The sequence below is a fragment of the Pyrus communis genome, chromosome 5, assembly GCF_041283825.1.
Source record: "Pyrus communis isolate YQ-2024b chromosome 5, ASM4128382v1, whole genome shotgun sequence".
Lineage (NCBI taxonomy): Eukaryota > Viridiplantae > Streptophyta > Magnoliopsida > Rosales > Rosaceae > Pyrus > Pyrus communis.
This window is the reverse complement of record NC_142569.1, coordinates 15,932,765-15,959,540: the sequence shown is the minus strand read 5'-3', so window position 1 is coordinate 15,959,540 and position 26,776 is coordinate 15,932,765. Positions and strand designations below refer to the sequence as shown.

At 39.8% G+C, this 26,776-nt stretch overlaps 2 protein-coding genes across 4 annotated transcripts; both read right to left on the bottom strand.

Moving 5' to 3' along the window:
- Positions 1–258: 258 nt before the first annotated feature.
- Positions 259–14,018, bottom strand: ATR (Ataxia telangiectasia-mutated and RAD3-like protein). 3 transcript variants are annotated; one of them, XM_068460207.2, is made up of 16 exons: positions 13,734–14,016; positions 13,511–13,655; positions 13,195–13,307; positions 12,708–13,042; positions 12,429–12,553; positions 11,583–11,727; positions 10,875–11,450; positions 10,720–10,795; positions 9,831–10,146; positions 8,123–9,379; positions 4,488–7,890; positions 3,825–4,394; positions 2,780–3,403; positions 2,237–2,431; positions 1,304–1,634; positions 259–770 (listed from the first exon to the last, which is right to left on the bottom strand). In XM_068460207.2, the coding sequence occupies exons 1-15, from the start codon at positions 13,891–13,893 to the stop codon at positions 1,467–1,469; spliced, it is 8,208 nt and encodes a 2,735-aa protein (XP_068316308.2). In that variant the 5' UTR covers positions 13,894–14,016; the 3' UTR covers positions 259–770; positions 1,304–1,466. The 3 variants fall into 3 exon arrangements, with proteins under 3 accessions (XP_068316308.2, XP_088550692.1, XP_088550691.1); XM_088694565.1 differs by lacking the exon at positions 259–770 and having other exon boundaries at positions 1,407–1,634; positions 2,780–3,131; positions 3,239–3,403; positions 13,734–14,018; XM_088694566.1 differs by lacking the exons at positions 11,583–11,727; positions 12,429–12,553; positions 12,708–13,042; ... (1 more) ...; positions 13,511–13,655; positions 13,734–14,016 and having other exon boundaries at positions 10,875–10,947; positions 11,055–11,217.
- A 6,899-nt stretch (positions 14,019–20,917) lies between these two features.
- LOC137726209 (mechanosensitive ion channel protein 6) lies at positions 20,918–25,491 on the bottom strand. Its single transcript, XM_068465096.2, has 5 exons — positions 23,257–25,491; positions 22,493–22,616; positions 22,026–22,319; positions 21,736–21,938; positions 20,918–21,606 (listed from the first exon to the last, which is right to left on the bottom strand). Exons 1-5 carry the CDS (start codon positions 25,155–25,157, stop codon positions 21,318–21,320), a joined length of 2,811 nt encoding a protein of 936 aa, XP_068321197.2. The 5' UTR covers positions 25,158–25,491; the 3' UTR covers positions 20,918–21,317.
- Positions 25,492–26,776: the final 1,285 nt, after the last annotated feature.

Below are 26,776 nucleotides of genomic sequence, written 5' to 3'. Positions count from 1 at the left end.
TAACAGTGTTAGAGGGGAGCTGCCGGTTAAAGTTCTGGTTAAGGTGATGATGCAGGAAGTCTGATGAGAATCAACAGGAAGAATGTTGGTTGTTTCATTGCCAAGGGGAGAGCTGTGAAGTGCTGGTTATGTTCGAGTGGAGTTGCTCTTGTGGAAAACTTATAAGTGCTGCTGCTAAAAGTACTTTCGGTAGAAACAAATCCAAGCAACTCCTCGAAGAAGCATCTAACAAGTGCTTTTTCGAATAGCACTTCAAAGTGGTCCTTGAACACCTCTCTAGTTGAAAATATAATCAAGCTTTTGATACAGAAATATTTACTCTAGAAGTTGCAGTAAATTACATGTTTGCATCCACAAAAATTGGATAGCAAAACTGGCTTTTCCAGCTTCATCCAAAAATACCATCAAAGGAGCTTGATAGGGATACATGTAGTAATTGTCAAGTGAAAGTACGCATGAAGTATACACATTATCGTCGATATCTCCAAAACAACATCACATATGCAGAGAATGGTTTATGCTCGTCGAATCCTAACCCCTACACCACACAAAATGGCTACTGAGCAAGCAAGCCGTCACAGTAAGGGGATGATACAGAGCACATTCATCTGTTAAGAGTGGAAAAACTGTACAATTGAGGCCTCTTTTGATGGATCTACTGAACCATAAAGCCATAATACCACCCAAACAATAATCTCTGTCTAGTTTTTTGCTGTTGGCCAACTCCGGGGTTGTCAAGTTCAGTCGGGCCGTTCAGATTCCTCCAGTATCTGCTAGCAAGACAACACGAGAATGGCATTTCTTATCACAAAGCGTCATCATAGCAGAATAGAAATCAAAAACTCATTTCCGAAACAGAACATCATTATAGCGAAAATGCAAAAACAGAAAGTTTAAGGAATACCAAAGATACATTAAATATTGTCTTCCATGTGGAATGGCGATGCCACATTTCTTGGTTAGTTTGTTACAAGCCCTAGTCTCCGATAACATTGTAAGAAAATTGTATTTTGTGCGCCTACAATCTATTGGTGTAGCCTCCTTAACCGCACAGGCATCAAATCCTGATGCTAATATTACATTGATACCATTCCCTAATCAATTTTACTTCAATTAGCTATAAAAAAAATTCATGATCTGTTAGTCATCCACGCTGATCTAATTCCTTCACCTCATGTGTGATTGATGTAAAATAGTACAGCAAACAACACTATGAACCTAATGTCTTCCGCATTCCATTGTCGATATCAAAGTCATTATAGCATTGAAAAAAGACCTTAAGAACAGAGAAATAAGAGCATACCTGAACAAAAAATACGCTGCAGGAATCTTTAGCAACGAACCCTTGAAAAGCCAACTGCATATTTCTAAGATTTTTCGTAAGGCTGCTTCAGAAAATATCTGATGAAGCACAAACGCTTCATTGATTCAACTATAAAACAGGAGAACCCTTTATCAATTACACTTCAAAACCAAGGCATCCACCAGATATACATCTTTCCAAGATTTTTGTGGGCGACTGCTTCGGCTATTAATCGACGAGCCTGACCTTCTACTGCCAGTGGCAAAGATGGTGCCGCTCCGACACCAACAACTACTCCTTGCAACCTGGCCTCAATGTTACTGATTGCTCGCTGAAATGTTGATATTTACAACACAATTTAGTGATTGTTTCACAAACCATGGATCACAAATGCAACTTCTGATCTTAAATCCCTATGCAGGGAACTTTAAAGAAAGGGACATCAAAACTTATCAATTCGGTTTAAACGTGCAACGGAACAGCATCACTACCATAAAAAATTCCTTACTCCCTCCCAACCCATTAATATCTTTCCACATTCATCAGTTGGATATTATTTTAAAAAGATGCATAAAATTTAAGAAATTTCAGATTATAGTTCAATACCAGTGGCCATTGCATAAAGAAAATCCTTGCACCCATTCTATCAGGCGGATATTGCTTATGAAAGAATAAGAAACACTACAGTGATCCTAGAATGTCAATCAATAATGATACAGGGTTATTCAGTCTACTAGGGACAATTTACTGTAAGAATTGCTTTTTAGTCAACTTGCAACAGTTCAACATGGAAGGCCTTGCGAAAATCCCAACTTAGATCAATTATGAAATTATAAGTCAATGCCATTACTAACTTTACATTTAAAAAAAAATATGATGGTTAAGGTAAACCTGTCACAACAACGTCAATAGGAGATAACGGAAGATTGAAACCTGTGCATGTGGATTCTGAACCTCTACTCCACTGGACTTGTGTGATTTTGTCCATTCCACAAGAGGATCGTGTACAAAAGTTTCAAGAACGCTCATTAAAGTCTCCCTATGCATCCTCAGTACCGAAAGTGTGATTTCACAGACCCTCAAAAAGATTCCCTCATAACCAGTGATGCCCAAGCCATCAATCATATTCTGCAGGTGTCATAACAGTCCCCATGAAAATAAATACCAGTAATAAGAAACAATTAAGACTGGATATGATTATATAACAATCATTAGTGGATGAAGTATTAACTGTGCTCAGACTACAATACTCTAGTCATGTTACATAATTTTGATAACCAGCACACAATGACTTTATTTTTATTTCGGATACAGATGTTATCTTTTTATTTTCTTTTTGCAGAAGGAGAGGTACTCATCAACCAATGTATAAACAGCCCAATAAAATATAGTTTACTTTTTTCCTCCAAGAAAAAAAGAAAAGTATTAGAAAACTTGCCACAGGGGAAACAACATTTATGCATACGCTTCTCTCACCTGAGTCAACCGAAAAGGCACCAGCTCAGGCTTCTCCAACTGCAAGCCTTTGTCAAATAAGCAACTGAAATCAACATGAACACAGTCTCCTGTTGTAGAATCAAAAAGAATGTTTTCACCGTGTCTATCACCCAGCCCTACAATATGGCCAACCATGGACCAAACTGCAGTGGTATGTGCATAAGCAATCCGAGCCCTAAACCAAGCAGCTGGCTCAGAAAAAGTGGTCAAGAACCATTTGTGGAATACTGGGGGGAACATTGGAAGAATTTTGTCCTTCAGCATCACATCTTCTGGTATTTTACCTTGGCATTGATCATAAATCCGTTTGATATGAGGATTTGTCTTTTGCCTATCAAATTTTCCACAGTTTATATATATGTCTTGAAGTATATGCCGAAGTCCACGAGTGTGAGGCACCCATTCTATCATACCACAGTCCTCTGTCAAAGGAATTACCGCAAAGGTGCGAATGTAGAGTTTCCTCAGACGGCTTTCTGGGTATTTAGACAGCAACCGGTTTATCATTGCAGTGAACTCCATCATGCGGGCATCTTTCCTAAGGTCATCCTTGGGTTTGCAGAGGAACGGGCGTTCAATGCCATCACTGCCTAATAAAACAATCTGAAATGCCAAAGAGAATGATTAAATATTACAAAGATGATGTGTAATGACATACATAATAGACAGTTCACAGGACATGCCCAAGAGACAATAGGAAAAAGATAACTCGCCAGAAATATTCTCCAAATCCACAGTTTTTGCGCTTTACCACAAGTTATTTTAGAAATCTATCCGGTCAGTATTTGGACTCTGCACGTAAATTTAGAATTGATTTCCAGATGTGATTTTAGCTTTTTATTAAGTTAGAAAAAAAGGGGTGGGAGGGTTTATTCTGCTAGTTCATAATTTTAACAGCATTTAGGAGGGCAAACCAGCATGCATAAGAAATTTGGTAATATGATGCCTTCTCAATATATTCCCTGCTATGGCATACCACAGATTAATCACTTGAATTACAAGTATGATAAGATATAGAACCTACTTTTTTAGGCCGTTGAAGAGATGAAAGAATCTCAGCCTCATCACCAATTCCTGATATTGTAGGAAGATCAGTCGCCGAAAAAATATCAGATCTAAGTGAGTCACTGAGCTTCCCGTCATATGTTGGTAGGCTAACAGTTAGAGACTGCTGAATTGGCATGATAATGCCCAGTGGCATCATCCTCTTTAAGGCACTAAATTCAGTTGAGATATTAATCGCTTTTGCCTTTGACTGACCAGGATGGAAGCACAACTTAATTAAGTGATCAATCAGACTTGCAAACTGAACAAATAGATTGCTACCCGTATTTCCTTGGGTGAACCCTTTTCGTGCAGCCTGTAGGATTTCTGCAGCTGCCTCCCGCCTTGAAGGAACAGTCGATTTTGAAACTGCCGCCATAATCCAGAGCGCTTGTTGTGGGTATTGCCGGAGAACAGTTGTTATTATGTTTTTGACCAATCGAACAACTTCCTCATTCTGGTGGCAAATTCTGGAAACCAACTGGGGTAGTACTGTTAACCACTGGTACGTTGGCAAATCCTTCAAACATCCTTGCATGATTTTTATTACCTAAACAAAATAAGAAAGGAACATACAATGGAGAAATCAAAGTTTAAATGTAACTAAACAAATTTAAGTTCGTCTTCGACATACAATAGTTACCTTCTCATGAGTTTTTTTCAACTCTTTACTGGATGCTGTGCCACATGTTAGATACATACTTCCAAAGTCAAACCATAGGGTTAACAATCTTGGAAGTGCTTGAAAAAGATTTTTGTGACCCTTAAGAAGCCCCCTTGCATAAAATAACAGTACATCAGGTACATACGACCACCAAGGCTTCTCAGTGCTTAAATTTGGAGAACCAACAATAGCACTATTTGATGGCATTTTCCTTGCACTGAGTTCTATATTTTCTTCCTGGCGTTTCCTGGCATCAGCAAGCAATTCCTCACAATACTTAGCAATGTAGAAATATCCTTTCTCCCACTTAGGCTGCAGTTCCCTCACCCTCGTATAAAGACATAATACATCTTCTTTCTGCTTTTGCCTAGTGTGTTGGATCCACCTAGTATAGAGGAGTAGGGTCTTTGCAATATCTCGATTCTCATTCAAAGCTTGAGTATCACAAACTAACAGCGGCTGGTTCAGTGGAACCAGTGAAAGACTAGTAATTGATGAAATTGCAGAGGAACCAACAATCTCTACAGGCATGTTCAGGAGAGACTGCTGCAACTGTGCAATGGCACCATCAGATCGCCGGGTGCTCCATAGAAGTTTAGCCTTCTCCATGTGAACATTAGGTCCACCTGTAGCTTGAGCTTCTAGAATCGCCTGGTTTGCTGTCTCATAATGACCAGCCATGCGACAGAGCTTTGCATATTGAAGCCAGCAGTTCCCAACTTGAGCACCCAAAGCACTGGCAGCAAAAACTAATCTGCGGAAGGCCAAAAGTGGCTCTCTTGCCCAGAGTGATGGCTGTGTAAACCTGAGACGGTTTTCCCAGTTCTCCATCAACTGGGAGAACCCATGATCACCCAGTTGAAATGATTTCTCCAAGAAAGAATCATCAACAAGAAGAGAGTGAAAGTCCTCAAGCTCTCGTAGAAGGTGAAGTTTTACAACAAATGGGTAGGCCCGTACATAGGAATCCATGCCTGCAGCAGCGAGAGGAGCAATGAGAGCTTGCTTTGAGAGGGCAATTTTTTCAGCAACTGAGAACTGATCCTTCTTCATCATTGCCTGGAGAATCTTTGCAACATCCATATCAAATGAGGCATTACTTTCAGAACTGCTACAAAGTAGACCTTCTTCATCAGCTCCACTAAGATATTCATCCATCAAATCCCACCTGCCAAGCCTCCATGCTGCCTGCACACCTTGCATGCACCATGTTTTCTTGTACTGGGGAACCCTAGAGATTAAGCCATCCACATGAGTAACCATTGCCTGAAGGTGACACATGTTTAACAAACAGTTAAGGACATCAGAATGCCTTTGAACTGATGTTGTTTCCATTTGCAAAGCTTGTTCACAAGAAGTTAAAGCCTCTGCCCAGTTTCCTGCTTTTTTGTTTATTAAGAGCTGGTCCTGTAATTGTAATCCCATAGATTTACGTAAACATGCAAAGCCAGAAAGACCATCAGGCTCATCTAGGCAGCTGTATATTTCCATTAGATATGAAACGTCTTCATCATCAAAGATGCCACTTTTATCAGATGCAGGGTTGAAAGAACCTGACTTTCCCCTCACGTATGACTCAAAGTACATTAAAGACCTTGCATAAGCCTGGCACCTGAAGGAGGCCCTGGCAAGGGTTACCTTAGGAATTGCTGACAACAGTTCTGAAACATATTTACATTGTACAAGGAGATGCTCCTGATCTGCAGAAGAGTTACGAGTTTGATCCCTTGTCTTGGATGCTTGTTGCTTAGAAGCCAGTGATTGAGAAGCCTGGGAAAGAGCTAATTCTTGTTTAATGTCATCCACCCATTGACCAAGATTATCAAGGAGAGTGAACACAGCTTGAATGCAAACTTCAATTTTCCCACCCTTCACTCCATGAGCTCCATCCCCACTGTTATCAGATGCTGCAACATCAAGAACATGTAGGATTTCTTCTGTTATGCCATGACGTGCCTCCTCCGTGCCATGACAAACAGCATTAAGAACCAGGTATGGAAGCAGATATATTGCTGTCTGCATATCATGACGCACAATACCTCGACAGGAATTGAAAATGCTGCTACGAGAACCAGTGGCATGTGCAGTCAGCTTTCTTATCCAGGAGAATATCCATCTCCTGAATGACATAGATGGCCTGTAAATTGGGCCGACAAATGAAGAATCAGCAAAATTGGGAAGTTGAAACCTAGAGGTTAAGCAAGGGGCAATTATCTCTTTAACATAATTGGAGAATCTATCCCATAATCTCTGACCCCTTCTATTCATCTCACTGCTACCATCAGTACCCTTAATCCCAGATGCAGCAACATTTAAAGGCTCTTTGCCCTTAGGAGTCTCTGATGTGGATGAAGAAGCATTCTCATCTAAAGAGGCCTCACAACCTGCAATCTTTAACAGTTCCTGTATAGCCAATGCAGCTGAGTCTTGAATTACAGTGTCAGGTGCAGCTCTAAAAGCCCTTGCAAGGTGCTTGTGAATTAACTCATATATAAGGTCATCATCGGAGCATTCAATTTTAAAGCGTTGGCATGAAAATCCTTTCAGTTTAGCAGGATCAACCGCTCCCAGGGCCCCAAGGCAATCAGCACAGACCAACTTCAGCCGCTGTCCAACTGCGGTCCTTGATTCTTCTGCGCATCCTCTTAGTAAGGATGTAATTAAAGAACTCAAAATATCCATATCTGTACCACCTTCAGCAGTTATCAGAGCTGTAACCTCTTCCTGTTTCAGGCTCAGCAACTTGCTCAACTCGCAAACTACCATATATCTCACATTTAAGCTCTCATGATTCAAACCATCAACGACATCACGCAATCGATCCTTCAATTTCATTGACCCTCGCACTTCTTGTATAGCTTTGTTCACTTCTATTAGAGCTGAAATGCTGGGCAACGGAGGGAACTCGCGTATATGCAGCTTTAGAACGGCCCTGTTATTTAGTACAAGTTCTTCCAAAATGTTTACCACTTTATCTAGATGTATAGGATTTTCGTCATGTCTCTCTAAAAAAGGAATAAGGGCAGCAAAAACTTGAGAGATAACATGTTTAGTGCTATCTGGCGATATTTTTACCAGCTGCACAATGAAAAAATGCAGCACAGAAAGACCCTCACTCTGGAGGGCTTCTTTACCAATAGCATGCATGAGAAGAACCATCAGTTTAGGCACATAAGTAGTAAGGTGAGAACCCATCATTTTAATCAGCATCTCAATACGTTGTAAGGCTTGTTTATGCAATGAAATGTCTTCTGCATGGAGCATCTTTCTGTCAATACTGTTAAGAAGGCCAACAAAATGATTCCTCAAAAAGCTTGGAAGATCTTCACCACCAGTCAGAACTCTAGCAACCTCTTTTATCATCTCAGGAACTCTTGCTAACCTGCAAGCATATATGAAATGTTAATACGTTGGCAGAATTCTTGCATCTGTTGCAGCACAGAAAAACTGTACTAATACATATCCCTGCAACAGATATTCACAATTTTGCTAGTTAGTAGCCGAAAGCAATTAAAATTTAAAGTATTGAATTGCTTCGGCATATCTGAGTGAAAAGAACATTATAACCAACAGGATGCACTTGCAAAAACAACGGGGGAAGTACAACTTTATACCTTCTGTTTATCTCATCTGAATCACCTCCATCTAAAAAGCATATGAGTTCGTCCAAAAGGGCAGGTAATGCAGCTGCGAAGATTTCTTGTTTGTCAGAACCAGTCTGCGTATGGTAAAACTGCAAAGCAACAACTAACTCTCGTGCATCTACTTGATGGAGAGCAAAAGCTAGCACTTTTGGTAGCCAATTAACTATAAGAGGCACCAAATCAGTGTTTAAACACTTGGCCAGTTCATATAATGTTTCAAGTGCTTGATCATCACCCTGCTGAGACACTACAAGTTTCGGAAGAACAGTAGGAATCATTTTCTTGACAAGTTCTTCTGTTGCAATACCTAGAACGGATTCTGTAAACTCTTTGACCATAATTGGACGGCTAGACAGCCTCACAGATAAATAATCAAATAGTTCATTTCGAACATGAACAACTTTTGAAAGGATTAGTTCAAATCCTCCTTTAAGATGAAAGTAGCAAGATTTCTTTATCAACTTTGATGCCATCAGTCTCACTGTCATGTGTGGATTATCAAGCTGATCAACCAACAATAATACAGAAAACAAGAACAATTGACTGTGAATGTCAACTGCAATCATTATTTCTGCTGTAGATTCCAAAAGAGTCTCAAAGATTTGGGGATCTTTAGTTTCTGAAAAGGCATGCTTCATTATGTTAAAAAACTCTTGTTCTTTACTTTTATTCGATGCGTCCTCAACAGGAAATAAGCAGCTCAAAAAAGAATCCTCAAGGAATGAACTAATCTGAGTGCAGAATGCATCCCTTACAGCCTTCTTCCCATTAAGGAGTAAATATTCCACACATTTAATCCATTCAAATCTAGACACAATCAGATTCCTTATGCTCCCATGTACAAATATTCGGCGAATATTTTTCACACAAGCAACTTGGACCTCCTCCGATGATTCATCATAAAGAAGTTTGAGAAACAGAGACTGCAGATGGGCAAAATCACAATCCAAACTCGTTTCTCTGTTGTGCATATCAGGTGGATATATCACTTTTGAACATGACTCAGTATTGAGTTGAACACTTTTGTCACACTCCGAACACCAGAATCCTTGCAGAAGATAATCCACTGTTTGGCTACATTTCTCATTATTCATATTTAAAACTAATTTGCACCGACTTCTATTCATACCATCTCCATCATTACAAGAACCAAACAGGCATGACAAAAAACCAAGAGAAGAGGGAATAATATTCTTAACCTTCTCACTTCTCTCTCCCCCCAAGAACCTGTAAGTGCGATAAAAATGTAATTTAAGGAACAGCAGAGTTAGTATAACATTATTACTTCTATAATCACATCATCAGGACTCTAGAACTTATTGTGCAAGTATAGGGCAAGCCAAAACTACAAAGGCATTGCAAAGCATTCCACTCCCAAATACCCCAAGTAGTTAAACAGAATACCATTCCAAATACAGTTTACATAAGACTGTAAGAGTTGCCAGTTTCCCTGCATATGGCCATCCCTGATAACCCATTTCTGTGATTATTTTTCAAGCAAGAAGAGAAGTTTCATAATTTTCTCTTTTTTCACCAATGACATTAATTATAGAGTCCCATTTTCTATCTCCGGGCATTATCAATGTATTCATACATTTAAGAATTTTAATTACATATATTACTAATAATGTATGTGAAAATGCAAGACAAAATAAGTGAACTTAAAGTGTTCGCTTACTCAACAAGCCTTCTTGATATATGTGGCAGCCAACCAACACCAGACCACATGACAATCATAGGCATAGAGATTATAGCTTCAATAATAACTTCTTCAAATTCATCATGAAGGCTCAAATCCAGGACTTCAAGCTGAGTTTCAGTACTTGTTATATTACCAAGTTTGCATGCAACTTGAACAGAGATGCATTTAAGTTTCCACAGAGGATGTGGGTCAGGAACTACACGAGGATAGGTCCACGGAAGCTTTAGGATGCATACAAGGTCTACAGCAACATTCTTATTTTTGAACCCCATACTCTCCATCATTAAGGGACCTGGATACAAACATAAAACTATTAACATTCACAATGATGGAATCACAACTTATGCCTGGAACTCCAGTATTTAACAGTCAAACCCCATAGAATGGGGTGTTAGTAAGAATACAGACAAAAGAAAATTCAGTGCAACAATAGCACACCATTCCCAGCATCACTGAAAGAGAACTATCAAACACACACACACTGGAGTTCCATATGGGAGATCTCGGTCATTGGTGCATCTCTGACAACTAAGACTCATCTTCAGGGGAAATTTTAACCAAGAAATGAGATTAATATCCAATGTGAAATCATGCCTCTTTTCTGACTTCAGAATGGGTACCATTTATTAACCAAGAAGGTGCACAAAATGAGATGATCAGGCTTGGATACTCAGCATTTACCAAAAGACAACACCCAATGTACTCCGAGAAAAGATGAAAGAAAAGGAAGAAAGACTTCATCTGGAAGAAACATAGAACTCTCATAAAAGATTATCAATTATCTTGAAATAATTTAAGAACAAAAACTGAGGTAACACATCAATATGGCAAAAGCAAGACCCTTCTTGAGGACCCATCTACTTACTCTGCAAAAGCAGCATGCTGTGAATTCCTTCCAGGTAGATGGAAATATCAAGTGCAACTGAAATTCCTTGCTTTGCCTACATAATATAACTCTCATTTAGTAGTAGGTGAAAATGAGTACGCTAATGAAAAGTCCACAAATCTAAACCAACATACCTGCTGGAATACCCGTGGCATCCATGTGTACATCTGACGAAAGATGCTTAGTGACAGGTTGGTCTCTGGATAACTACAGAAGGCAATGCAAAGCATGCTAAGAGCTCTTAATGCGGCATCTGGTCTTAAAGAATCAGGATGGACACCAGGAGGTTCTAAAGATTCAACAAAAGAAAGTACCGATTTATGCATATAATCTGCATAATTCTCTCTTTCACAAGCAACTGTATGAGTACGCTTGTGCTCCCCCTGAAAATTAGAATGCAAACTCATAATATCTTCATCTACCCTTTGCCGTTTATTCTTGAAAGTGTCCAAATCGTCTATAGGCCTTTTTTCTCCAACCCTCAAGTTTTCATTTGATTTGTCACTTAGTGATGATAAACTCTGACAGTTACTGTTTGTAATTCTCCATCCAACAAGATTGGGACCAAGTATAGAGAGAGCTACTTGTAGGCAATCTATCAATGAGAAGCAGGGTTCTGGATAAGAAAGCACATAAAGGAGAGATTCTGGCCTCCAGATATTAGGAGAGCATATTTTTGCAATCCGTATGTATGCATTGCACAGCGCAACCTGAAATAGAAATTATTTTCAGGACCCTAGAACAAAGCAATCCCTCAGATCTGTTACCAATCCACAGGGCATGAATGGGTCAAAAGAATAAATAATTTTCTCAAAGACAGCAGACGAAACATGATTATTAACCTTAAGCTCCTGGCTTTTGGTTCTCCCCATTGAATGAGAAAAGACATCTACTAAATCGGCAGCTGTTAGCTCAACAACATCTTCAGGGCAATTACAGTGTAATGCATCAAGGCAACCACCCAAGGACGAATCATAAACGATGTTTCTGCAATGTAAGCCCAAGTGTTGGCATGCCAAGGTAAAATTAGAATAAATACTGGATGTGAGGATTTCATTTATAAGTCACATATACAACAAAATAAAATTCCCCAAAAATAACACTTATTATGCCACAAAGACCACTAATACATAATAATGACCAAACGCACTAATGACTCTTTGAACCATGTGCTACAGACCACATAAATGCCTGCAGGTTTGCCTATCTATATATGATATCTGCCACAGAACATCATGCATTACCTGTCTTTACAAGTCTAAATTCACTTCTCTTCTGTTTCATGCATAATCAACTTGAAACCCAGCACCGTACAGAGTGTCCCTAAACATCAAGATTGTGTACAAACCCAACTCGGAGACAAGTGCTTCTCAATCATCGAGAATTTTAATGGAAAAGTTCAGCAGTAAACTCACAAGACCCTAAGAAACTCACAAGACCCTAAGAACTAAACGTGATGTTTCTAAATGCAAAAAAGAAGATGAACTAATGAGAGAGGTCTACAACACCGTGATGTGATTTAATGGGATAAAAGTTAATACTAATCAATTTGACCCAAAATAGTATCATAATTGTAACAAAATGAGAAACATTGCCTTGAAAGTTCATTCAACAGGGTGATTTTCACTTTGCACTCCAATAAAATTTTAATAGCAAACAATCAAAGTTTTGAGCATTCAAAGACAGACCTGAACACAGGAAACCCCTCTTTGTCCTCCCTTAAGATAGTTGATATCGACTGAATAATATTCTGGTGAGGAAGGATGTCATAATTTATCCCTGATCCAACGACACGTGCAAATTCAAAACATGCCTTGCATAAAATTCAAATAGTTAGAATTTTGCAGAACAAGGCTGCTTACATATCTGAAACTGAATCAGCTTTATAATATTTCTTTCATGTTGCACCAACACCATAAATTTGAATTCTATACTAAGAATGCCAGCATAAAGCAATCAATGCTCACCATCTGCAAATCAGCATCCCCATAACATAAGAGGGAACATGCGTCCAGAACAAAAGGCATATTAATGAGTCCTTCCACATACAGAGTTCCTTCGGTTAAGCATTTACCAAGAAGCTTTATCATCCAGGTTGCAAAAGGTTGCCACCTTGTTTTGCCCATAAGGTTAATCAAGACACCAATCCCATCATCCGGTTTATTACTTGCCGGAAGATCCCCAAGATGATCAGGGTCATCAAAAATTCCATTGAAGGACTCACAAAAACACCTTAAAGTCAATTTCGTCAAATCCGTAATATTTGAAGCGTCTGCACAGACTGATGCCACACACAAAATATCTGAACAAAGACAAAGACATATGAGCTTTCTTGTGTGCATACAAAGGTCCAAATCCCAAACTACCCCATCTAATGGATCAGTACGAAAAACCAAAAAAAACTTGTTAAATACTCAAACTATAACATCTTGTTGAACAACATTGCGTTCTTACCTCGAACAACAAGCATGGAATCAATGAAAAATTGACGGTAGGCATCCCGTTCTCCAGTACGAAGTAGCGCTAAAAGTGGTCCGACAGTCTCAAATATTACTCCATGCCTAGAACTAAAACAACAGAAACTACTCTTCAGCATAAAATCACAAAGAAAAGCGATCTAAATAACCACAATCACATACTGTTCGCGCGGAATGAGCTCATTTTTCAATCCCCAAATCCGTTTTCGCAGTTTTCAATTTCCCAAATCGAAGCAAAAGAGGCTGAAAAGCAATTAAACATTGGTGAATGAAAATTGAAATCCTTCGCTTACCGGAACGAGGGCTCTGCGAAGAAAGGCAAGATGCGACCGAGCAGAGGAAGAATTGCGGTGGCCTTTCCATGATAGAAAACTCCGGGCAAATGCCTAGCAGTGATAACGATGAGCTTCAAAACAGCTATCACTTCTCGCTCGTTCGCTGCAAACAGTGAAAAGTTACACTCAAAACGCCGTCGCATTGTACTTTACTACAGAGAGAGAAGGTGGGAATAGGTACCTGGGGGAGATGGAACGACGGAGGCACGGAGGAGGTCAGGGAGGACGGCGCGGAATCGGATCACCAAGTCGTCGTCGTAACGGTTGCTAGGAGGAGTGGAGGAGGCCGCTATGCGCTCTCGGAGCTCGTGGACGAGGCTCGACAGGTTCGCCATTCCCATTCTCTCTCATGCCCTCTCTCTCTCTCTCTCTCTCTCTTCTTTCCCTCCTAATTTCGAAGTGAACTGCAAGAGTAAAGCCACCCGCTTCACTCTCGCTCTGTCAGAAATCAGCCGCCTCCCTTGCCATTGGACGGACCCATTTGTTTGTGTATCTGAGTTGGCCCAGACCAAACTGATGACATCATATTTTTTTTGTCACCCATGGATTAGTTTTGGGGTAGATTAGGTCCAGGTTCGAGGCCTGGTGTGGGTGGGGTGGGGTGGGAAAGGAAAAAAAAAAAAAAAAAAAAAACCACTATTCCATCTTCCTATCAAAAAGAAAAGAAAAAAAAACCATTAACTTAGGATTGTTTTAATAAAAATATTTGTTTTTCCACGGATGTGTGGTTCGGTTCTGACGGGAATGCAACTTCGAGTGTCTTTTGCGTGAAGAACTAGAAGGATTGGCTATGTAGGAAATTATGAAATTTTGACACAACAATCGTCATCATCTTAGCTTTTGTCTCCAACTGACTTTGTGTCAAAATTCATTTGGGAAGTTAGTTGTTTTGAACAAACAATATTTTCAACACTAAAGGGGATGGGGATGGGGATGGGGATGGGCTTAGCCTTACAATGAGCTAGCAATAATGTGGTCTAAATTCACCTTTAGAGAGAAACGAACTTAAGACCTCTTCCTTACAAGTGAAGAGGAATACCGCTAGATTGTAGTACTAAGTGGCTTCAGGAAATCAGTTGTTAAAAATCATTCGAGTGTGCAGAAACGGGTTTTAGGCATCATTACATTGCCCCCAGTCGAAGTGTTTGAAGGACTTGGGCTGAGTTGCATGGAAAGTTGATTTTAAACTTCAAACGAGAAGTCCATGAGTCGAACTTGCGAGGTGTTGATCTGTACAGAGGCAAACCTGCCTTTACTTCCTGGTTGGGGAGTATGATCGTTGCTTTATTTTGGAGTTGATGTTTGTGCTTTTTCTAGGGGTGACTTGCCCCTAGTGAATTTCTTCCCATCAGACTTTGTCATTCCCGTCGGATCAGCCGTATCATTGTTGGAGTTACTGTCTCCACCAGAATGATGTTTGACTGAGTTAGTCAAACACTGCAAGATGTGAAAAGAAGAAGGGATGTGTAATCAGCATATATCCCTTTTGTAAGACGATAACAATTAGTCATATTGTGTTCTTAGTTGTTTCATGATAAAGGGATTTAAATTTTTGAAAGCAATAAGATATTGAAATCAAATAACTAAAGGTATTAGAAACCCTCCTTTTTTGTATTTGCTGGGAAAACACAGTCCTTGATCATGGACAGTAGTAGCAACAAATCCATACAAAAAGCATTGTTCGTGTGAGTTATCATAATTGGTAGTTGTTACAAATTGCAAGAGATTTGTCCTCTGGAGCATTAATCAAAGGTTCCATCTTTAGAATTTTTTTGCTTTCATCGTCGCTCGTGGCAGGGGTCTCTATCTAGGGGAATATGAGTTCATTCTCAATGAAAGCACCAATTGTTGGAATCAAAATCGCACACATCTGCAGACGAAGGCGAGATCTAGTTGGGAATTGCCCATGATCTCCAGCGAGGGAAGAAAAAGGTTGATTAAGGGTGTGATTGAATCTTGATCGGACTGCCCACATATCTCCAGGAAAGAGAATGAAGCCGCTAGTGCAGTTCTAAGAAAGAATGGTATGATGTGCAATACATCCTAAACCATCCTTGATGAATAACCTATGTCGGGGGCGTTAAGGAGATGATGATGTGTCTACTCATAAACAGCAACGTATATGAGAGATAGTATGTGTATGGTAGTCTTGCAGATCGTCTTATAGACAATAATATACTAGAAGGAGATGTGAGTGTGACTGCAGCTATGTTTGATTAGAGATATAAATACCCAAGCTAGGGTATTTGTAGAGATCTTCAGAATCCTTGTAGAGAAAGTAATCCTAATTAAATTGGGAGACTATTTAGGAAGAAATCTAGGATGAGATATCCAATCCTCCTAGGATTGTGATTATGTTGTCTAATCCCCAAGATATCCTAATTTAACTTTAATTAGGATTTCCTTACTTGGGAGACAAGTAATACAGGTTGCAGAATGACTGTTTGTGTCACGTCTCAATCCCGACATACGTCCAGAATTGACATGTGACGTCACCAAAAATCCGTATCTATCATACCCCATCCTCCGGAATATGGGCAAAGCACAACTCAATAATCGAATCGCATAGTAATTTTTTGTATACTTTATGGCTAGATCTAACCTCCCCGTTAAACTGCCTACGTACCCTAAACACGGATCAAGCCATTCGTAGTTCATCATGCACAATAATTGACATATACCACAGTCCGATTAAGTCGAAAGGCATAACATTTCTCAATCAATCAATAGAACTTGACAAGCATGAAATTACTAGACTCAGGGTTACATAACAAACCTACCTGAAAATCATGATTTCCCCTTCATCTATATATAGGTCATTATGTTGCAACATGATACCGCAATTCACAACATATATCATTTCAAAAAAACCAACGAAGCACAATACCATTCTCTAGCCACATTTATCAACAAGTCTAATCATAACAATAACAACGATATCCAACATAACAATCCTACATGACGATTAACATTTCCACTTCATCCATCACATAATTCATCACGTTTCCCACATAAAATCGCATTTCATAGCATGTAACATATTTAAGAATTAACAAAGTACATATTTTTCTCTAGAAATATTAATCAACTAAAATACTTATAATAACCACACTCATATCCAACGTCATTCCACAATCCCGTCAATTAATCAATTCATGAATCTAAGATGAACGATCTTAGCATTTAATTACGTTAATCAAACAGTGCGATAACATAACATTTCACGAATTAATCAAGAAACTCTATATAATTCCCCACTTGGATTATGAGTAATAAACATGGTAATTCTAATTTATTTCACAATATCTATTGTGGGTAATTCTCATCTACTCAAATTTAGGATTCTATGATCACCTTATGGAATGAACAAGAGCAAAGATTCCGGACCACTCAACGGAATCCAACAACATCGGGTTCCGGACCACTCAACGGAACCAAAATATTAAGCGGTTTCTCATAATCTACCCATACCTGTTATATGTAAAGTCAATGCCTACATTATGGGATTGGTGCTCTGGCAAATCAGGCACTCAGATAAGCTGCGAGGCTCGGGTGAGTGACAATAATATAAGCATGTGATACAATAATAAAACCAGCCATCAATCACAATTTATAAACCTTGAATATAAATCATTCATAAGAAATCAATACCAAACCTTTGAAAACTCTGAAGAAGTCACTTAGACATTCAACGGTTCGTCTGAAACAAATCACAATATCTCACAACCATAATCTCATACAACACAATGAAAAGTAGGGCTAGAAGGATGCAGTTTGACCGAAGCCTACATAAGTAACCAAACAGGAAATGGCGCCCCCAAAGCGGATTAACCAAGCAGAGTCACCCCTAAGAAAGTAACCAAGCAGGCAGTGACCCCCCAATGCGGATTAACCAAGCAGAGTTACTCCTACAACTGTTAGGAAGTGATCACCCAATGCGGATTAACCAAGCACGATCACTCCGAAGCATACATGGCTATAAGGATCGCCCACTGCGGATTAACCAAGCGCGATCCATGCATATAGTATTGTCCCCCAATGCGGACTAACCAAGTAAGACCACTAGTGACCCCCCAATGTGGATTAACCAAGCAGGGTCCTAGTCCACTACTAGCCCTCACCTTTCATCAAATCAAGCCAATCATATAAAACAAACCATATTTCCAATATGCACATCAAATCCCACTTCATAAACTACCTCGATGGCTAAATATAAAAATTAACAATTTATAGGAAACATAATTATAAAACCAATTCATATTCACATATATTAAAGTCACTCACATTTCATCATATCATATCATACCATCCATGCAAATCAACCACCTTTCAATATGCACATCAAAACACATATCACGATCATCATCAGTACACAAGCCAAATCATGTTTAATAAACATAGGTCTATGGCTAAATATATACATACATATATATATATATATATATATAATTACATTTCAATAGAACTCACATTATAAAACCAAGTCATATTCACAGATGATACCAATATAAGAAATTAAGGTAATAACCATATCACATATGTTCAAGTCACTCTCTAACCAATGTAGGCCACTAGACTTCACTTAAGTCTCCCATGGTACTAATTTTATTATTTAGAATGTAATGAGACATGTTGACAACAATTCAACTCTCGGTCAACGATAAGGTCCACCACTCTACGTAATTCGATCTTGAAGATCCACACATCAGATTTATGATCCATAACTTCCCAAAGTCCACATTATGTTTCTAGAATAACATACTAAAATTTCATTATGATCCAACGGTTGGATTGTCGTCAATCACACAAACAAGTGGCGGTCCAAATTGATCACCACACCAAACAATTGAATTTTGGGAAACCGAGCTAGACATAGGTTCACAAGGTCACTAAAAGGTATTTAGAACCTAGACAACACTCGTGAACGATCCCCACGCACCGCCACACGCGGTGGAAGTCAAGATGGATGGTTTAGAAACCCCGAATTTTCAACATTAACTAGATGAACTCAAATTTACGTGGTAGCTAGAGCTCAACAAGGGAAACACTTTTCACAACTAGACCGACGATAAATTCTAACCGGAAACCGTCCAAATTCACCGGAGAAAACCAGATTTCTAGGGTTCTAAACCCCTAACTCTAAAATGAATACGAAAGCATCTCACTCGAAGGAAAGGGTTGCCGGAATCACCGGAAAAATGATAAAACCGCCGAAAAAGTCGTGGGCTTTGTGGCTTCGAACTGCAAAGATGGAAAAGAAATTGGAAAATCTAACACCACAGAGATGTAGGGTTCATCAAAAGCTTTCCATGGACACCAAAATCACCCAAAATGGAGCTCGGATGAAGAAGATACAAGTGGGTCAAGTTTGTGGGTTAATGGATCCAAATCTCCCCTAAAACGGGTTAGTAACCGCTACCCCCTTCCATTTTCAGAAACCTCTCCCTTTTTTGGAGGTTTCACTCCCATTTATAGCATTTTGGTAAAATTACCAAAATGCCACCAACTTCAAACAACTCTAACTTCTCCGTTCTGACTCTGAAATAAGATCTGTTTATGTCTACGCACTCATGGGATCGAACTATACCTAACCAATTCAAGAGTTGACCGAAAAGGTCGAGAAAATTTGAAATAACTAAAGTACCTCTCACTTCATTTTTCTCAAATTTGGAGAAATAAAGAACTAGTTCCAATCAAATCTTCGAAATACGTCAAGAATAAAATAAAATAATAATTTTGGAGATGGGATATCACAGTTTGACTACACATCTGACTAGCGAGCCCATTGGAATAGCTTACTTTGATTCTGACTAGGAAACTTGACCAGTCCTTGTTGCCACCAAAGGTGCCACGTGTCATGCGCCCAAAAAATCAATGTCCCACAAAAGTGAAAATTCACTTGTTTGCCTTTATTTATTTATTTTTGGACAAGAGCTTAACTTCATTAAACTTAAAACAAAATACAAAGCCAACCAATGGCTCAAGACAAACAGTGGGATGCCCAATTCCACAACAATAGAGGCCTAAAAATGAAAACATAAGACTAAAAGAAATAAAATCTAATATCCATCACATAAACGCAGCCCTCCACAACCGAACTTTTGCCAGCAATCATCGGAATGACAACCATATAGAAACTGGAATGAAGTAGGATCCACGAAGAGTCAAGCACATCAAAATTAACCAAAAAAAAGAGACAAAATCCACATAAAAAATAAGATCTCAGAGCTGTGCAATCTACCGAGCCATTTAGATCCGTACCACCAACCACCACATCTGCAAGAAACGAACCAAGTTGATATAACACGGGGTGGGGAGGGCCAAGGGGATGTGTAAAACACCCTTATTACGACAGAGGCTGCATAACACTTCACCCAAAATTTTATACATGCCGGTAAAGTAGAGGGCAGTAGGGTAGAGGTCCACATCGGAAATCGAGTCCAAAACTCAAAGATCTGATTTTTGGTAGGGATTAAGGGGAGGTGAAGCGGGGTCGGAGATGGAGATGTAGGCAATGGAAAAAAGGGAAGAAGGGAGTGAAGGAATAGGGCTGCATAAATGGAATTAGAAAAAGAAGCATGGGCAACAAGGAGGAGGAGAAGAGAGGGAAGGCAACAAAACAAGAAAGCCATGGATAAAACCAGTAAGACTTGTCGGGAAAACAACGAGGACGACCGAGACTGTGACCTCGAAATCGACAACCATAGGTTGCAGAGGGTAGGACACAGACCAAAGATTAACGAGGAGAAGAAAAAAGAGAAGGTAAGGGGTTAGGAATGAGTTAGCAACATAAAGCAACGAGAAAGGGCTTCTGCTGGAGAGAAAAGAGAGGGAGTGGCTAGGTCAGAAGGGCTTCTGTTTATCCACTATCCACACCCAACTCTCAACTCACTCGGTTGTTTGCCTCAATTTGAGAAATGACACAGAAGATGATCACTTGAGTAGCACAAGTAGAATAACTCATAATTTTAGTTATTAGACTGCCAAAATATAATAATTTTCTCAACTGACCATTCGCATACGATGTTTTAATAAAGTGAAAATTCACTCGTTTACCTCTATTAGATAGATGATACAGAAGATAATCACTGGAGTAGCACAAGTATAATAACTCGAACTTTAGGCATTAGATTGCCAAAGTAGTCGACATGTAAAATTTCAAAGTAGTTATGGGAGCCCACCTGTTTATATGAGTTCGAATTCTCTTTTTAAGTTAGTGTAATTTCGAATATCATTTTGTCATGAAGAAAACTATCATTAGCACTCCTACAAACTCGTTATGCACATCATGTGCACTTTCTCTCATATTCTTTGTAAGGGAAAATAGCACGGTGACCTTTCCATAGTCCCAATAACAATTTCTACTTTGTCAAGTGCAAAAGACATTCTCCAATATTGGTTGGTAATTTTTGAGTTTTACAAATAGATAAGCAGTAACACAAAAATGCATAGACATATATAGAGATGAAGATATTGAGAGAGATTGAGAGTAATAACAACTTTACGAAAAATCTACAAAATCAGAGAGAAAAAATGTACACCATTGTTTGCCCTATTTCAAGACTGAAGGCAACCAACTTAGAGAGATCAACCCATCAAACCATATCAGATGGATATCATCCTTTCCTTTTCTCTACACGGTCCTACTGCATCCGGACGATGTTGATTCCCTGTGCTTCTCTACAACTTGCCTGCCAGGGGATGTAGAAGTTTCTATGTGCTTCTTGGCAAGATCGGAAAAGTTTTCATGGACTACCTTGTTCCCTCAATCGGCTTTAGTTGCCGTGTAATTAGAGGGAACCTGGCCAGTCATGCCAGGCATGGCTCGGACGTTTATGTCAATAGGCAGAAGGCGGAACTGGATGTCAAGCTCCTGGAATATGCGTACCATCTCTTCGACCAAATAGCCTCTCCTTACAAACCTTTCTCCTATGTCCTGGAAGTTCATTCTATGTTGAGGCCAAATTGCAAACCGTACCCTATTTAGTTCTTCTACATCCTTCGTTATAATCATTGGTGCTGGATACCAGTGCTCCTTCTTGTTCTCGATGTAACTGTAATCGCAAACCACATGAAATAATTTATTAACCAGACATTACAGTTAAGAGTTGAGGTTTTCCGCGTTTTCACAAAACTAATACAATATTTTAAAGTATGAAGTGACAAAAGATAGTTCTGCATACCTGATTATTCTTTGCCTCATTAAAACAATCCTATCTGGCGGAGTTGATACATGGATGCAGAACTCAATAGCATCTCCCGTGTCAGGACTACGATAGTAGTTAAGGATGGGCAAAGTCGCGAGGATGCTGTTTGGGTACACGATTTTTGTGTTGTCATACCTTAGGAAAACTGTACTCAAGATGTTCATTTCTTCAACTACCATCTGAGAGTGATTGATAAACAAATTAGGCACCACACATTGAAAAGAAAAAAACTTTCGCATGTGACACAGATAAAGATGGAAATGTACCTGAACTCCGTCTATTTCGCAACGATCTCCCACGTCAAATGGATGCATCACGAATAAAAATATGATTGCTTCAAATATCGTCTTGCAGGTGTTACCAAAGACAAATGCCACAACCACAAGCTGAGAACTCACAAACAAGAGAAATTTGCTGGTGGCAATTCCTAGAACCAGAAGCCATATAACAATTATAACAATGGCAACTATTATGTTCACCACGCGATGAAGTGTATTCACAGCTGTTTTGGTATCATTCAGCGTCAGAGCAAGTGCTCTCCGTTCTCTGAAGGCACTGACCTGGAACCAATTCAGCACGTTACTTATCAAGCTAATAAAAACAACGTTCAGGCATTGTTTTGATGACGTAGGGGGTTTTAAACACTCTAACATGAAACTCTCCTGCAGAGTTGCATTCACGTTCATACATGAGGGTTTGTTTCAGAGTCCAACACTTAAAATATGAAACTTACCACCCAATTTTTCAAGGCAGATTTGCTGATTCTCTTGTGCTCAGATGCCCCTTCAAAAAGACTCATGGTCTTCACAGCCTTGTCTTCTTCCATGAAACGCATCAAGTCCTCCAGGTATATGAACCTAAAAGAAGAATGGGTAAGTCAGATTCGATCAAAAGATAGAATGTAAGGGAGACAAAATCAAGAGAAAAAAATGAAAAAATGAAAATGAAGATTACCCACTTTTATGTTTCTAAGGGTTTCTATGGTCTTCAAAACAATAAGTGCAGAAAACATTGGCATATAGCATTTTTTCACTCTAGGTTGTATTCTTATTTTTTATTTGCTCTCTTACTTCCTCGTTGACTTAGAAGTGTCTCCTCGTCAACTTAGGAGCATCTCCTCGTTTCCCCTTTTAATTTCTCAAACATATTATCATCCCTTGATATGCGTGGCACAAAACTGGCACCTTAACACAGATGGCATACTTGCACAAATCATGTGATATGAAGTAGTCAACTAACAGTAACATAGCATAAATCTATATCTTCCGTACAACAGATGGCATTGAATATCTAAAATTAGAAACAAAAACAGCTAATAGAATTCACTAGGCATTCCAAATGTGAAGAAGACAATAACTGATGGAAAATCAGGACCACAAAAGAAACAAATAGGAACCGAAGTTTAGAAACACCATAACAAGGTAAAACCAAGTAACAGTCCAGATCAACTCGTAAACCCGTGTGATTATAACGAAGATGGGAACATTCGAAACTTACTTGGAACCACGCCTAGCCACATTCTGGAATATCTTTTTAGCAGCAGCCTTTGCCTCAACCTCACTCCTGATCTGAGTATCAGCTTCATCCTCACCAGTGGCATCCAGAATCTGCTCATCAAGCGTCGTAAGATGCCCTTTTCTAACAATATTCATCAGCCTCTTCATATTCCAAGCAGACACATTCTTGGGATTGAGCTTATGCAAGTGATCAATCGTGATCCCGGTCTCCTCTGCCTTCTTGGAAAGTGGCCTAGAATACTTGGTGCTCTTCCCAATAAGCCCGCTACCCGCAATCACCCTCCCACTCCTTATCGAACCACTCCCAATCACCCTCCCAATCCTAGCGGACGGGAATGCATTTGCCTTGAGGTCCGGAGGCATAGTAGCCCCGGCATTCTGCAGCTTCCTGACCTCATCCTCCAGCCTATCGTCCTCCTCCTCCGCATTCTGCATCTCAATCAAAGGCCGCCCGGACAGCGTCTCAATCACATACTGATTAAAAAGCGAGTCCTGAATCCGATCAAAATACGACCTCACATGGAATGACGAAGCCAGCACCTTCACAATCAACGTCTTCACCAGCCACAGCAACACTCCAATCAAGAGACAGAACAAGATTTTCGTCACATAAGCGACCACCTCGCTATTGGTCTCCCTTTCCACCTTCTTATCAAACATGAAATGCCATGCTATCAGAACCAGGCCGAGCCAGAGGCAGTTCTGCACCGCCTTTCGGACTCCATACACGAAATACAGAACTCTCTTCCGCAGAAGGAAATTCCTCTCCACAAAAAACACTATGATCCTAATCCCCCAACCCGAAACCAATCTCCCGCATATCAGAACCAAAATCAAGACCTCCCACTTCCACAATTTCAGTTTCCACAAGCTCTTCTCCCTCAGAACTGGAATCGTCAGCGTGCAAACCACCGCCCCAATGATCAAAACCAAGCTTACCCACTGAAGCAGCGTCAATGCGTTGAAGTTCTCCCTCTTGTACTCGTGCGGCACGTCCTCCTCCAGAAACGGGTCGTCGTCGTCGTCGTCGCCGCCGCGGCTCAGCAACCCGGACCTCATCTGACCCGATTTCGGGATCTGTCCCGACCGCGGGATCCGGCCCGACTTGAAATCCGGCTCTTCGGGCGGGTCCATTAGTCTGGACTTGGTCTTTATTCTCAACAAATCGGACTTGTTCGAGAACGAAGGCTCTCGGCGGAATGAGGCGTTGGAAGTGCACCGGACGATGTCGTCCTGTCCGTTGCTCAACCTCTCGCTGCGGCGCCGCTCCTCATCGGGGGACTCCCTGTATCGCCTCCGAACCGACTCGGCTTGCGGCGTATCGGTGAGGTCCGGCGCCGGCGATTGGAACGAGACTTTGAGCTCCTTCGAGTTGCGCGAGTTCCTCGGACTCGGCGACTCGGCGAGGGGCGGCAAATCGCGCTCGCTCTGCAGCTCCTCCATCTCCAAATCCATATCCAGCGTCATGTCGCCGGAGGCTCGCTGCTTATGCAGGAACTGCCCAATCAGCTTCGACGGCGGATCCTCCCCAGTCCCCTCATCCGTCTTCCCACGCTGCACGAGATCAAAATTCTCGGCATTGCCAGCGCCGTTGCCTTCCCCGTGCCAGAAATCGATGCTGGACTGCCGCCAAACCTTCCTGCCATTTTTGGCAGGGTCGCTGGTGCTTGTGGACGAATCTGCGCCTTCGTCGATTTTGACGATGACTTCCCGGCGGTCGGCCAAATCGACGTCCGTCATCGGCTTGGTGTGGTGGCGGTGGTCGTGATCCAGAAGAATAGGGAGCTCCTCGTGGCTGATGTCTTCTGCTCCGGCGGATATCTTCCTCATATGCTTGGCAGAGCCATGGGATTTAAACGGTTTCTTGATGGAGAACTCCATTACACGACGACACCACTGGTAATTATAATAAACAATCTCCTCCCAATAAAAAATTAATCTTTTTTTCTGTTAAATTTAAATAAAAAACAATAAAAATAAACTACAAGTGAGAGAAAAGTTGAAAAAAAAAATACAGAAAGGTTGGAAAATTTGGTTTTGATTAGGGTTCGCGGGGGATTAGGTTGACGCGTGTCCTCGTATAACAACACAAAGCTTCTTTTTTATGAGTTGATTGAACACACGAGAGAGAGAGAGAGAGAGAGAGAGCAGAGGAGAGAGAGAGAAAGTGCAGAGGAGTGGGGAAGGAGAGAGTGAAGCTGCAACAGAGAAACGTGTGGACGGCGACCAGTACGGCGTTATTGAAAGGAGAGGGACAGAGATGGGTTGGGCCGCTTTGCATGGGGAAGGTTTTGAAATTTGCATCGTTTAGTCCACCTACGAAGAAAATGACACTAAGTTGGGGTTTAATTACTATTATGCCATTTGTGGTTTTCTTTGGTGAAAAATCCAAAAAAAAAAAAAAAGAAAAAAAAAGAAAAAAAAAGGAAATTACCTTTCACGAGAATATAAAAAGATTTACCATTACTGAAAATTTGAATTACTATAGGCTAGTAGTCATTTTAGCACTCATCCAACAAGTAACAAATGATTGCAAGTGACTCTTTATCATAATGGTGGAAAGATGTTCATCTCTTGCATGACGACATAGGTTCGAATCTCATCAATAACTAATCTTACATCTAATTCAACAAATCTATCGTTTTGGCAAAAAAAAAAAAAAAAAAAAAAAGTAACAAATGATTCAAAAATCGTTATTCATATCATAAAACATGTAAAGAAATTGATCCTAGAAAACTCCTAAAAAAAGTTTGGCAGAGAAATTGTTGTAATCGAGTAAACGTTAAAACTCATGTGTTGAATTTTTCAAAAAAAAAAAAAAAACTCTCAAAATGATGGTATTGGTACAAGAAAAGCTACAGTTTTTTGTTGAATACAACTTAATAAAAGGGAAGTAAGGTATTAAAATGACCGAAATAACCCTAAACAAAAGTCATGTGTGAGGCACATAACTTATATTGGATGTAAAACTTAACAGAATTAGGGACATATGACAAATTAATGATTTCAAAAAGTTGGTATGATAAATTGCTTAAAATTTTAGTTTATATGGAAAATTGAAAAATGCGTACAAGTTCATATAACATTTCAAAATTTTTTCCATACAATTATATATATTTTTTAAGTATAAGTAGATATTTATTTGTATGTTATGTAATAAATTTAATTAAAATTAGAAAAACAGCCCCGCCTAGGATATCAGGCATTAAACCCCTTAAAATTTTCTTTCATCATCACATTGAGTGGCATCACCGTTTGGTAAACATTCGCAGGAGCTACTACATAAAAAAATTTATTCATATTTTTCAAAAGTTGATTTGTACAAATGAATCATGATAAAAATAAATAAATAAAAAAACCAGCTACTTTTATTATATTTCTTGTAAGATTTTGTAAATTTGGGTCGACACGCTACGCGAGCTTGAAGGGCAAAATGGTAATTTTACAGCGCACTGCCTCGACCTTGGCGCGCTTGCTTCTCTTCTCCCAGTCACGTGGCG